This window comes from Heloderma suspectum, chromosome 1, assembly GCF_057233095.1.
Source record: "Heloderma suspectum isolate Gila_16-S chromosome 1, 16-S_ref, whole genome shotgun sequence".
In the NCBI taxonomy this organism is placed as follows: Eukaryota; Metazoa; Chordata; class Lepidosauria; order Squamata; family Helodermatidae; genus Heloderma; species Heloderma suspectum.
Genome location: NC_139458.1, coordinates 255,650,531 through 255,665,483, shown reverse-complemented (window position 1 = coordinate 255,665,483; position 14,953 = coordinate 255,650,531). Strand labels below are relative to the sequence as shown.

Here is a 14,953-nt window from a genome sequence, read left to right as displayed (position 1 = left end):
GTTTGCTGCGGGTTTCCTGTGGTTGCGAGTCCTCTGCCCCTTCCCCGAACTGACTTCGCATTTTGCGGTGAGCGTGTTGTAGGTGTGCGTAGTGCTTGCGTCGCTCTGTGATGCCCCTTTACTCCCCCCATCCCTTCGCATCTGCACAGTTACAGAGGCACAGAGACGTGTTTTCATCTATTTAATCACACTTTCACACATTTTTGCAGCTTCGTATCTTCGCAACGGTTGCTTTTGGACTCAGTGCCCAAGGGCCGGGGGGGGGAGGTCTTGAGGGAGGACCAACATCACTCCAGCCACCATTTCGGAGTGATGGCTAGGCATATACCACTCACGCTTATAAGTGCGAACCATCGCAAGAGTCTCAGGCTGGGGAATTGACAAACAGATGGCATTGAAATGAAGGAGCACAAAACACTCACTTTTTAAAGTAAGGACGGACAGAAAGACACAGCAGAGCCCCTAACATACAAAACAGCCACTGAAGTGTTGCACTCCCACACTCACGGGACTGCACAGCTGCGCATTTAAGTATAATGGCAAATAAAAGGGCACGGGGGAGCCTCTTAGGGAAGCATGCAGTAAACTGCGAGTGTATACCACCAGAAGTTACTTCAAAGCTGAAATGCTGTGCAGTTGCGACGGGGTGAGGGGGGGTGAAAGCAGTGCCATGTAGATGGGGCCCTGGTGTTAGGATTGCACTGAATGTTTGTGTGTTTTAATTTTTGCAGTGATAAGTACGTGTGTGTGTGTGAGAGAGACAGACAGACAGATGACAGAGAGAGAGAGACAGAGATTTTCTCCCAAAGAACAGCACTCCCTATAATAAGGCTGCAGTCCTAACCATATTTGTTGTTGTTGTTGTTGTTCAGTTGTTAAGTTGTGTCTGACTCATTGTGACCCCATGGTCCATAGCATGCCGGGCCTTCCTGTCCTCTGCTCTCGCCCGGAGTGTGCTCAAGTTCATATTCATTGCATCGGTGATGCTATCTAGCCATCTCATCCTCTGCCATCCCCTTCTCCTTTTGCCTTCAGTCTTTCCCAGCATCAGGGTCTTTTCCAGTGAGTTTTGTCTTTGCATTAGGAGGCCAAAATATTTGAGCTTCAGCTTCAGTATCTGTCCTTCCAATGAGCACTCAGGGTTGATTTCCTTTAGGATGGACTGATTTGACCTCCTTGCAGTCCAGGAGACTCGTAACAGTCTTCTCCAGCACCACAGTTAGAAAGCATCAATTCTTCGGCACCGGGCACTCAGTCTTCTTTATAGTCCAGCTCTCACTAGGGATGGCGGAGAATTCTGCCATGGATTCCAGTGAGGCCGGATTCTTTATCCGTCTGCGGTGATCTTGGAGCTCATGAAAATAAAATCTGTCACTGCTTCCATTTCTTCCCCTTCTATAAGCCAGGAAGTGATGGGGCCAGATGCCATGATCTGAGTTTTTTTAATGTTGAGTTTCAAACCAGCTTTTGCACTCTCCACTTCCACCCTCAACAAGAGGCTCTTTAGATCCTCTTCGCTTTCTGCCAGTAAATCCCACTGAATTGCATGTGAGTTATGATCATGCTGCACATCTCTTTTTGCTATGAAATCATGACTTCCTACACACACACACACACACACACACACATTGGCCTATTGTTGTTGTTACAAAGGAAAAATGGGATGGAAAAAATTACATTGCTTTTCAAGAGGAAGTGAACTCTGAATCCACACATAAATATATATATGAATTATATATACCGTGTGTGTGTGTGTGTATTAAAGATATATATTATATATAATTTTAACATGTGTATATATTGATTCCTCCTTCATGGATCACTGCCTTGTTGTGGCGAAGGGGCTTGCGTAACTCAGTGAAGCCATAAGCTAGGCCATGCAGGCCCACCCAAGATGGACAGGTCATGGTGGAGTGTTCTGACAAAATGTGGTCCACTGGAGAAGGAAATGGCAACCCACTCCAGTATTCTTGCCAAGAAAACCCCATGGAACATATCACAAGGCTAAAAGATATGATGCCGGAAGATGAGCCCCTCAGGTCGGAAGGTGTCCAATATACTACTGGGGAAGAGCAGAGGGAATTTCCAAGTAGCGCCAGAAAAAGTGAAGGGGCTGGGCCAAAGCAGAAAGGACACTCAGCTGTGGATGTGTCTGGTGGTGAAAAGAAAATCCAATTCTGTAAAGAACAATATTGCTTAGGAACCTGGAATGTAAGATCAATGAATCAAGGTAAGCTGGAGGTGGTCAAACATGAGATGGCAAGATTGAACATCGACATCTTGGGAATCAGCGAACTAAAATGGACAAGCATGGGTGAATTTAATTCAGGTGACCATTATATCTACTACTGTGGGCAAGAATCCCTTAGAAGAAATGGAGTAGCACTCATAGTCAACAAAAGGGAGGGGAAAGCAGTACTGAGGTACACTCTCAAAAATGATAGAATGATCTCAGTACGAATCCAAGGCAAACCATTCAACATCACAGTAATTCAAGTCTATGCCCCAACCACTGATGCTGAGGAAGCTGAGGTTGATCAGTTCTATGAAGACCTACAACACCTTCTAGAACTAACACCAAAAAAAGATGTCCTCTTCATCATAGGGGATTAGAATGCTAAAAAAGGAGGTCAAGAAATAACTGGGATAACAGGCAAGTATGGCCTTGGTGGACAAAATGAAGCAGGACAAAGGCTAATAGAGTTTTGCCAAGAGAACATGCTGATCATAGCAAACACTCTTTCCCAACAGCACAAGAGGCGACTCTACACATGGACATCACCAGATGGTCAATATTGAAATCAGGTTGATTATGTACTTTGCAGGCAAAGATGGAGAAGCTCTATACAGTCAGTAAAAACAAGACCTGGAGCTGACTGTGGCTCAGATCATGAGCTTCTTATCGCAAAATTTTGGCTTAAATTGGAGAACGTAGGGAAATCCACTAAACCATTCAGGTATGACCTAAATCATATCCCTTATGAATATACACTGGAGGTGACGAATAGATTTAAGGGATTAGACCTGATAGACAGAGTGCCTGAGGAACTATGGACAGAGGTCTGTAACATTGTTCAGGAGGCAGCAACTCAATCCATCCCAAAGAAAAAGAAATGCAAGAAAGCCAAGTGGCTGTCTGATGAGGCTTTACAAGTAGCTGAGGAAAGAAGGGAAGTGAAAAGCAAGGGAGAAAGGGGAAGATATCACCAAATGAATGCAGAGTTCCAGAGAATAGAAAGGAGAGACAAGAAGGCCTTCTTAAATGAACAATGCAAAGAAATCAAGGAAAACAATAGAATGGGAAAGACTAGAGATCTCTTCAAGAAAATCGGAGATCTCAAGGGAACGTTTTGTGCAAAGACAGGCATGATAAAGGACAAAGAAGGCAGGGACCTAACAGAAGCAGATGAGATTAACAAGAGGTGGAAAGAATACACAGAAGAACTATACAGGAAAGACCTTAATGTCCCTGATAGCCATGATAGTGCGGTCACTGAACTTGAGCCGGACATCCTAGAGAGTGAAGTCAAGTGGGCCTTAGGAAGCATTCCTAACAACAAAGCTAGCGGAGATGACAGTATTCCAGCTGAGCTATTTAAGATCCTAAAAGATGATGCTTTTAAAGTGCTGCACTCAATATGCCAACAAATTTGGAACACTCAACAATGGCCACAAGACTGGAAAAGGTCAGTTTACATTCCAATTCCAAAGAAGGGCAATGCCAAAGAGTGTTCAAACTACCGTACAATTGCATTCATTTCATATGCCAGCAAGGTTATGCTCCAAATCCTACAAACTAGGCTTCAGCAGTATGTGAACTGTGAACTACCAGAAGTCCAAGCTGGGTTTCGAAGAGGCAGAGGAACTAGAGATCAAATTGCCAACATTCGCTGGATCATAGAGAAAGCAAGAGAATTCCAGAAAAACGTCTATTTCTGCTTCATTGACTACGCTAAAGCCTTTGATTGTGTGGATCACAACAAACTGTGGCAAATTCTGAAAGAGATGGGAGTACCAGACCACCTTACCTGTCTCCTGAGAAACCTGTATGAGTGTCAAGAAGCAACAGTAAGAACTGGACATGGAACAACTGATTGGTTCAAAATTGGGAAAGGAGTATGACAAGGCTGTATATTGTCGCCCTGCTTATTTAATTTATATGCAGAGTGCATCATGAGAAACGCTGGGTTGGATGAATCACAGGTCGGAATTAAGATTGCCGGGAGAATTATCAACAACCTCAGATATGCAGACGATACCACCCTAATGGCAGAAAGTGAAGAGGATCTAAAGAGCCTCTTGTTGAGGGTGAAATTGGAGAGTGCAAAAGCTATTTTGAAACTCAACATTAAAAAAACTAAAATCATGGCATCTGGCCCCAGTACTTCCTGGCATATAGAAGGGGAAGAAATGGCAACAGTGACAGATTTTATTTTCTTGGGCTCCAAGATCACCGCAGACGGTGACTGTAGCCATGAAATTAAAAGACGCTTGCTCCTTGGGAGGAAAGCTATGGCAAACCTAGACAGCATAGTAAGAAGCAGAGACATCACCTTGCCAACAAAGGTTCATATAATCAAAGGTATGGGTTTCCCAGTAGCAATGTATGGCTGTGAGAGCTAGACTATAAGGAAGGCTGAGCGCTGAAGAATCGATGCTTTCGAACTGTGGTGCTGGAGAAGACTCTTACAAGTCCCCTGGACTGCAAGGAGGTCAAATCAGTCCATCCTAAAAGAAATCAACCCTGAGTGCTCATTGGAAGGACAGACACTGAAGCTGAAGCTCACATATATTGGCCACCTAGTGCAAAGACAAAACTCACTGGAAAAGACCCTGATGCTGGGAAGGACTGAAGGCAAAAGGAGAAGAGGATGGCAGAGGATGAGATGGCTAGACAGCATCACTGATGCAATGAATATGGACTTGAGCACACTCTGGGAGAGAGCGCAGGACAGGAAGGCCTGGCGTGCTATGATCCATGGGGTCATGAAGAGTCGGACACAACTGAATGACTGAACAACAACAACAATATATTGGTTGTTGAAAACCTACATAAGTTCACCATGCTTGATATACAATATAGAGGAAGTTCCCAAGCCATGGCAAGCATGGGTGTGGGTGGATTGGGTGTTGGTGGGAGATTCCGTTGCCTTTCAAGTGAATTCATTAGCACATTTCATGAGCCATTGAGCGACACCATGGTGTTAACACAGACTGTAGTTAACTAAGGGAAAGGAGGGAAAGGAGAGCTGGAGAAATAAATAACAGCTCATGCCTAGAAAATGGTTCTGCAACCATTCTTGTGTCTTTAGGCAACTGACACTTCCTTTTAGTGTCTTCTAACTGCTGACAATGTCAGGCTGTCCTAGTAGATTAACATCTCTCCTGCCTCATTCAAAACAAAATCATAATGCCAGACTAAATGAAATAAAATGTATTGAATTGCCTGCCTTAATATGACTTCTCCGGTCTTCCACTGGCCAAGCATAAGAAAGTTTTGGCTTAGATCTGCAGAAGTACCCCCTGCACCGCAATACACCATGTTAAGTATGATCCCCCAACCCTCAAGAAAGCCTGGAGGTGCTTGGGGAGCTGAGGAAGGGACAGGAAAGTCCCCTTCCTCCAATCTGCTCTGTGAGAGTTTCTTAGGATCCAAGCCTTTGTCTTTACCCGAACAACTTTGAGCCAAACATAGTCCTTAGTCCATCAGTCCAAATATAGTCCACTAACCCTGTACTGTGGCCTGCCAGGTGTTTTACGAAGCCCTGTTTTTGCCTTCTGAGGCAGGAAAGGAAAAACGGAGGTTTCACATACACATCTGTGGGCCATCATACATGGCCTGGGTATTGTGTTTGGCTTAGTGAGTCTAGGGCTGTGCAGTCTTGCATTGGAATACATAGGAAGCACTTGCTACATCAAAGGTGGCCATATGACCTTCTTTACAGAGGACAATCCTCTATTTGAAGGGCTGTCCATTCCAAGTCCAATATAAAGAACCATAAGAAGCCAGGAGAGCAGGGGCCATGGAGTTACCCTCAACAGTTAGCACCTGGACAGCACACTGCACAGAGGTCACCAGGTCACAGTCTTCCCCACTAGGATGAGATGCATTGTATTTCTATTTAAGTTAAAATAATTCTTTCTAAATCTGTGTCCATACATATTAATTATCATATGTAAATTTTATGCAAATCAGTGTCCTCTTTTGTCTTATTTTTGGGTGATGCATGTGCTCTTTTTTGGAGATGTGTAAGTGACTGCCCTGTGGACAAGAGACATACCTGTCAACTTCAGAAAATCAGGAGGAGCGCCCCTCCATTCTGATGTCCACATCCCCATGTTGATCTATGACAAAAGCAAAGCTGAAATCGCATTCCATATACATTGATGTTTGCATTCATCTGGCTCACATAATCCTAAATTGTGCTCTAAACAACCAACCAAAAAAACATTAAGGCTGCAATCCTATGCATGTTTAGACAGAAAGAAATCCTACAACTCCGAGCATCCCCCAGCCAGCATGCTGGGAGTTGTAGGACTTTTCTCTGTCTAAGCATGCATAGGATGCACTCTAAGATGCTTATGTTCCTATTCTCTAAAGGTGAAGAGATATAAATCTTCTACTCTTGTTTTCCAAGACCAACCCTACCATTAGGCAGAGTGAGGTAGCTGCCTCAGGCAGCAGTTAATGGGCAGCAGAGAGTGGCAATGGGGAGTTAGGGGGCAGAGTGTATGTGTACCACATAGCCTGTCCTGTACCCCCATAGGTTGCCTGCTGCCCTCAAGCTGATTAATAAAATTAAGCATGCTGTTATTTCTAATCAGAAAATGCCCTTAGACGGAGGAAAGGGAACTGTGTTTAGAGTTTTCTGAAACAATTTTCAGATGAATTCTCCGAGAATTTCCCTTTTCTGTCTCTCCCTGACAGAGAATCTCTCACACCTGTACCTTGGAGAATAATTGGTGAAATCCCCACCCCACCTCATTTCACCTGCAAATATAGTGGAGAATTTTGGGCACGACTGTGGATCCAGTTTTAATATTCATGTTATTTTACAGTGCAACCCTATGCATGTTTCCTCAGAAGTCGTACTATGCTCAGTGAGACTTACTTCCTAGTAAGTGTATTTAGGCTTGCAGGACTCAATGGGACTTCCTTTTGAGGAGGTATGTATAGAATTGTGCTAATATTGTTGAAGAAGTCAGTGGTCTTGCCCCCTGTCCCTTCTAGTCCTCCCATTGCTTCTTTCTTCCACCAGGGTGAACTCACAATATAATTCCATTCAGTATTATCTCAGAGAACATTCTGAGCATTTTTTTCAGAATTTTCTTTTTCAGCCTTCTTCCCATCCCACACACACACTGTTGGAAAATTCCTCCTTCCCCACCAGATAATATTCTATGAAATGCCCTATTCCTTTTGGCCACCAGCCCACAAATAAGGTGGGGAATTCTGGGAGACCATTTTCCCTCAGCCCTTGTGTAACATTTACTAACCAAGGTTCAGATTCTGCTTTTAGTTCTCACTTAAGTAGGGGCTGTTCTTTGCCTGGTCCACATTTCTACCTTTACTTTCCTTTGCCTTGATCTTGATTTCTTTGGGCATCTGTTTAATTTACTTACTACGTAGTCTTGGTGAATTCCCACATGTACATTGATGTTGCTATATACATAACCAACCACTTAAACCTGAATTGTATATTCAGAGAAGCAATGAAGGAAGGAAACTGAGTTAGGCCTGCTTCTTCTTCCTGCTTCTGATGTAATGTGGGAAAGAGCACTCACGGATTCCCCCAGTGGGGATGGGTGAGTTCTAAAAGCCATCTTGGAAAGCTCACTGTGAGGGAAACCTAAATGTTGCATTTCTCACACTATATCAGAAGTGAGAAAAAAGAAAGAAAAAGTACACATTACACTGCTTCTTTTGCCACATAGAATGGAACAAGTGACTGGCGCTTTTTCTTTCCATGAGCCTTTGTAGCTTCCAGAATAGAACTCTTGTATCTCCCTCCACCCCACCTCACCCTGTAGCAAATTAAAAGTAAATCTCATCTTTGGGTTTTCTATTCCTAGTTGTTTGGCTACAAACAAGCTGGTATTTCCATGATGATCTGAGGGGAGGGAAACAGAAACAGTAGAGGTAACATAGTATCGGAACAACTTCTGTTGATCGTACTGTGCTGTACTTTTAAACCAATGAATATTTCCAGTAAAAGATTCTGCCTCATCCATGGTGCATCCTCACCTCTACTCGGGAAATATCTATGTATGAGATGGCTCTTTTTCTGCCATTCAGGATGCCTAAACAACACTGAATTGTGTAAGCATATGGACCTTTGGCTCTTAGATTTTGTTCTTCACTGCCTTCAGTGAGTGCTCTAGGGACTGGTTAGGATGTTACAGTCCCCGCGACCTTTCTCCCATGTTTGGCTGGGGACTAGGAGTGTACCTTCCCTCCTTGCCCATCTAGTTTGCCTGTCCTATCATCCAAGCTAGCTGGCTGTCCACATGTGGGCACAACATTTGAACACTGTGTGTGTGTGTAAGATCCAGTGAGCATAGGTGCTGTTCATGCTGTCAATTCTTGAATTTTATCTAGGATATTGATCACTATTGAGGCCTACGTACATTAGATTTTATATATCTATGCACTATTCAAATGTGCCTTGTGTAGATACCCAACAGGATATGTATGCCCTGTGTATGTGTGTATGTGGTGGGGGGATGGGGAGATGCAATCTTACTCGACCATCATTTGTAGGAGAGAGATGGGGAAGAATATCATCCAAACTGGGCCTAGGTCATCAATACTGGGGGACTATTGGTTCCCACATCCAGCAGGACAAAGATCTCTTGCCAGTTGCTGGGGCACACAAGCACGAGAGTGCTATTGCGTTCTTTTCCTACTTGTGGGTTTTCCACAGACAGAATGCTGGACTAGATGGACCCTTGGTCTGACCCAGCATGGCTCTTCTTATGTTTTTAAAGGCTGACCTAACATTTTCTGATGAATAGTTTTTCCTCTTTCTGAAACCTTCTGATGCTGCAATGAATTCCATAGTGATATAGATGCACTACGGAATGTTACATTTCTTCTGTATTATTTATGGGTGTGACAACTTCCTGTTGTGTCTCTCACCCCTTGCCATGCCTTTTGCTGTTTTACCTTTGATATTCTTGTTTTAAAAAATCCATAGCAAAGACTACTTGTTCTCTCACTAATTTCTTTCTTTCTCTATCTCTGTCTCTGTGTTTCATCTTCTTATTCTTGCTGGAATGTAGAGCAAAGATGCTGGTATCAGGACCTTGGTTATGTTGGATGAGCAAGGAGGTAAGTTCAGATCATTTACATAAGAAATTAAAAGCATATTTTCAGTGAAGTGAATGATTAACTATAGATGTCAATTAAAGGTCTCAGTAACACATGCATATGTGTGGGCCGGTGTTTGCTTATGGGTCTAGATCTGCAACTGTGTCAAATATGTACTGGGTTACTGGTGATGTAAACCTGAAAAAGAACCCTTTTCCTGTGTCCACGGAAAGCAACAAGAATTCTTTGATGGACTTTGCATCAAACAGTTTCAAAGCAGAGAGCTGCAGAATAAGGCTGTAGTCCTCAAATTGCTTTCTGTAAGGAATCCCCCCTGAAATAAAGAACAGTATTTTAGACGTCTGTGTCTTGATTATTGTAGCTTTCACACTGGAGAACCACAAGGGCATTTAGTTGGAAGTCCCACTGCAATCCGTGAAACTAAAGGTCACCTCAAACGTTATGACTTTTCTACATGGAAAGCACTTGGGTGTAGAACAAGCTTGAAAACTACATGTAGAACATCATGGATGAGGGCGGCACATGCATCTCAGTAAAGCCCAAGCCTGCTGCCTGTCACAAATTACCGGTGAGTGTACATGCAATGCAACAGACACACGTGCAGTTAGGAACATAGGAAGCTGCCTCATACCGAGATGGACCATTGGTCCATCTAGCTATACTGTCCTTCTCCAAGCTGGTGCCCGCCAGATGTGTTGGACTACAGCTCCAATCATACCTAGCCAGTACCATCCAATGGTAGGCCAACGCATCAGGGGGACACCAGGTTGGAGAAGGCTGATCTACGCTGGTTGGCAGCAGCTCTACTCGTTTCAGAGATGTGTCTTTCCCAGCCCTACCTGGAGATATCAGGGATTGAACCTGGGACCTTCTACATGCAACCCATGTGCTCTACCACTGAGCAGTAGAGGCTGGTGGGTCTGATTTTGGTGGGGCTGTGAATCCATGCTGGGTTTTCATTAGAACTAGCCAGAACACTAAAGGAGCTACCCAAGGTACTGCACCCTATCCCCAAAATAGGTTCAGCACCTTGGATAAGTCTTTTAGAGTTCTGGCTGGTTCTGACTGAAACCCAGCATGGATTCACAGCCCCATTGAAATCGGAGCCACCAGCCTCCACTGCCACTGACTTATGGCCCCTCCCCATTGACAATCTACATGGACTTTGTGCTTTTTCATGCATTCCTGCTCTTTCCATGCAGGACATCTGTAACATGTGAAGCAGCCCTCACTTCCAAGTAAATGTGTTCACGATTAAAATGCAAACAGACATCACTAGGCACCATCTTTGCAATTACTAGACAACGTTTTCCCCTAGGATATTTACTTCTAAGATAAGGATTGAAAGCATCTAATACATTCAGAGGAGAGGCAGAATTCATACCGTGGTTGAATTCTGGTGAGCCAATATTAGTATTCTCTACAGTCACTTACCAAAGGCATTTCAACACTAGTGAAAATCTATGTTTTGTTGTTCTTGGATCTGTGCCGATTTGTTCTTCACTGTGGTTTGGTGTACATTGTGACTTGGTGTGCAGCCAAGCAAGGCACAGGCAGGCAAGAGTGATCACAACAGCCAGAGTCGACATGAAGTGTGTGGACTCCTATCAGTAGAGTGGCCATGTTCCTACAGCCTTTTAAAATACAATGTATCTAATACTCTCCTTCTGGATCCGTTTGTCAAAAATGGGGAAATGCAAACATGGTATTAATGAATTATTTGGGCCAGAGTTGGAATCCTGCTACATTATACTCTGGTCCATAATTATGTAGCTAGTTTTCTCGAAAGGGACTTGAATGATGATTATAGATACATCAATTGCGAGGCCATTCTTTGCCCAGTATACAAATGGAATTCATTCTGATAAATCAAGAAGCTTCCATTTTGCTGCTTTGCTTCATGGTTCAGCATGCAATTCCGTCTAACGAAACACAATTTCAGTGACTTTCCCTGTGTACTTTAATCAGACATCAAAGGAATGCCTGCAGCAGGAGGTTTTCCAGATATTTAAAATTGTGTTATTAGGCAAGGGCACAATCATAATAATGCAAGGGAGTTATGGGAGTAGGGTTCCTAGATCCCTTGGTTTTCCTTGAAAATGTCATGAAACATTATAGCCCGACATACAGTTCCCTCTGCCTTCATTGAGCAAAGTAGATAACCACGACAGCCCAATTCTGTTACCATTTGATACTTTCTGTTTTTGTGACTTGCATACTGTTTTGCTGTTATCCTGAACCCAAAGTGTCCTGAAAAATCCCACTGATTTTCAGAGGAAGTAGTTTGAGGGCTGTAGCTTTTATCTCAGATCTGCCCATCTCTGTCTATGCCAGGGATGGGCAAGTTGTGGCCCTCCAGGGGTTTGTGTGTGTTTTTTGGCCTACAACTCCCATAATCCCTCACCGTTGGCATTGCTGGCTAGGAATGATGGGAACTGAAAGCTGAAGCATTTGGAGGGCCACACGTTGCCCACCCCTGCATTGCAAACAGTCTGTGATCCAAAGCCCCACATGTCTCCAATGTGCATATAGAGCTCTGTATGACTGGAGGTAGTCCTGATGCTTTCTAGTGTCAACAAACGCAACCCTGTTGCACAAATGGCACATTTGCAACATCAAAGAGCATGATGCACATCCAATGTTCATGGAACTCAGCTGGCACAATGGAACTCTCACCCGGGCACCAGTGTAGCAGAATCAGGGCAATGATATTTAATAGTCCATATAACTAGTTTCACTGATTCTATCTCAGCCCCTTCCATAAGCATGGGATGCTTTTGAGCTCAGGCTCCCTAAACATTCTGGTGGAAGAAGGAAGCTTGATACTAAATTCCTGCTGAATACTGAGATCTGAAGAAGAAGTCAGATAACGAGGAGATGCAACAGTATTGCATACAGGAGCAAGCCAAATTTCTTAAAAGCTTCTTTAAAGGGGTACTGGTCATGCCCAAAGTGCCAGATTAATTACTCTCTGAATGATAGGTTATGGCTTTCTTGAGGGAAAGGCCAGTAAAGATTCAGAACCTGATCACTGTGCTGTGTTCAATGTTCTTTAACCAAATTTGTGTCATTTTTTTAGAGTGATGTGCAGGTTTAATAAAGGATTTCTCAATATTGGTGGGGGGATGTGTGATTTGTGCAGTTGGAATGGCTGTACCTCTGCTTGCTCCTGGGACCCTCTTGATATTTGTGCAGCGTGTCTAAACCATGTATGTCTCAGTAGACAACCCGATTAATGAAACCGTTTGTTAACTTTCCTATGTGATCTTTTTTCAGATGACACTGACAGCAGGAGTTACTTAAGATTTTTAGGTGTTATATAGATAAGGACTCTGACATGGATCATTTGAATGTGCTGATAACAAAGAGCATCCCGTTACTTTGGGTCCCCCCCAAGTCTTTAGGTTTCCTAGGTGACTTGTTTACTTTGATGTTGCAGATAATTTACAAGACAAAAGCCTCATGAGTCAACTTCAGTGTAATTAGTACAGAGCAAGAGTTTATTTCTGGCATAAAAAGCAAACATCTTTGAGATCACTAGTGCAGTGCAGGGGTGATCAGGGGGCAGCCCACAAGCCACAAACAAAACCACAAAACCCACAAAGTACAAAACCACGAAGAGTCTGTTAGTTCCCTTATTAATATCTGGAGGATCTCAGTGTTTACTAGAGAATAGGAATGGAGGAGACGTTAGTTCAGTTCTCACTTTAATGTGAACGTACCTGATTTTGCATTTTCAAACCAACATGCAGTTATCCTTCAAAACTCGCACATCTCTGAATTTTGCAATGCAGTTCCCCAGTCCAAAAACACATACAAAAATGTGCATATTAACGAAAATGACAGGCAAACATGCATTCTGTCCAGAAAACTGCATGCAGGAAATGTGCGTATTAGGCAAAAATGCATACAAAAATACACATATTAGGAAAAATGCAAACAAAAATGCATATGAATTTTCATGCGAACTTTAAAAAACAACAACAATATGTTTGGGATGAACCAAACTTAAGACTGGAAAAATAAGAAATGGAAAGAAGCCAAAATTGACAGATTTGTCCATCCCTACTAGAGAAACAAAACAAGCTAGTTTTAAATCTTCATGGATTTGAAAAAGTAAATTGGGTGGTGGTGGTGGTGAGGGGTTCAACTTCAAGGGCATCAGTGGCAAGTTTTCTGAAAAGCTGGGACTCTAGCCATCACAAGGACCTTCCTCTAATATAACAGGCAGTGCACAAATTATATACAAATTTATGTTCTTGAGATTTGGGAGTCTGAGAACTGTTTGGCATTAGCAATAGGAGCCTTTGGGTCTCCTGGACTGAAATGGGAAAACTTAGTTCCTGAGAGCAGATGATTTGACACGATTCCCCAAACGCCAGAAATTGTGTCACATGGGGGAGGATTCAATGCTGCCCTTGTGCTTGCTAGCGCTTGATAGCACAGCCAGAAACTAGCCCAAACTGCTGCTTTTGGAATGGGATACGCTAGAGGAACAGAGCCCCCATGCACAAGTAAGTCCTGCTGAGTCTAGTGGGCCTTGCAGCCGTGGAATGCAATTCTGTACACGTCTACTGATAAGCAAGAATCCATCTAGGGCAGGGGTGGGCAACTTCCGGGGCTCTAGGGGCCAATTTTGAGGTGGGGGGCAGCTCTCCTGCCACTGCTGCCAAATTCAGCAGCACAGCAGCTAACGATGTGGTGGTTTCCCACCAAAATTTGGCAGTAAACCACTATGGGAGACTAAAACTGACACATTTAACTTGGTTTCAGGCGAAAATGTCTGTTTTTGCCTTGTATAGCAGCTTGCCACTGAAACTCAGTGGCAAACCACTGGGTGGGGGGGTTGCCACCATGGATTTCAGCAGCAGGGAAGTACACGTGGCTGATGGGCTGCAGCTTGCAGCCTTCGGTTCCAATGCTAGCAGCAGATAATTAAGTCAGTGTGTCTGGAATTAAGGTGATTGGGTCCCATTGACTTAGGGCAGGGGTCCAAACTGGATTAAATCCAAGCACCTTTGGTTTACTGGGGCATGGATAAGACTGCCACTTTGGTTCTACTGTGTGAGTATGCAGAAATGGCCATGGCTTTTCCTGGGACTTAATTTGCTGAGTCCTGGAACCTGTTTTCAGTGGCAGGCTCATCCCTGCAATGTGCCAATGAAACGACGATGTAAAGGCCTCTGAGCCTGTGCAGAGTGCACAGCCCTCACCATTAAGTAACCATAATAAGCAGGCCCACAAGTGGGATTAGGGATCAGGAATTGGAGGGTGTGATTTCCAGGCAGGCACGAGCCACAACACCTTCCTGTTTAAAAATTAATTGTCTGTTGCATCAGGCCATCCTCTTTTCCCTTGGCAATTGTCCCTGAGCTGGCAGTACAAGTATTGAAATAGAAGCTGCTGCTGCTGCTGCTGCTGCTGCTCCAAAGCCACCTGAGTATCGCCCTAAGTTGAGGTCATCCTTCTGTGGCTGACAAAGCTGACTTCCAGGAAGATTTGCATTGGCAGGGTGATGTAAAGATGTCCTCATGGCAAGCACACCCCACTCTGAGTCTGATCTGACGTACCTAAATCTTTCTATCTGTCCGTTCCCCCTGGTGGTGATATTAATTACTGAAT

The 14,953-nt window shown here is 43.8% G+C and overlaps 1 protein-coding gene across 1 annotated transcript in view; it reads left to right on the top strand.

Annotated features, from left to right (window-relative positions):
- SNAP25 (synaptosome associated protein 25) overlaps positions 1 to 14,953 on the top strand; it is a 36,735-nt gene that overhangs the window by 6,034 nt on the left and 15,748 nt on the right. Inside the window, exon 3 of the mRNA XM_084830450.1 lies at positions 9,283 to 9,331. Coding sequence (XP_084686576.1) covers positions 9,283 to 9,331 — 49 coding nt within the window. The remainder of the gene's footprint in view (positions 1 to 9,282; positions 9,332 to 14,953) is intronic.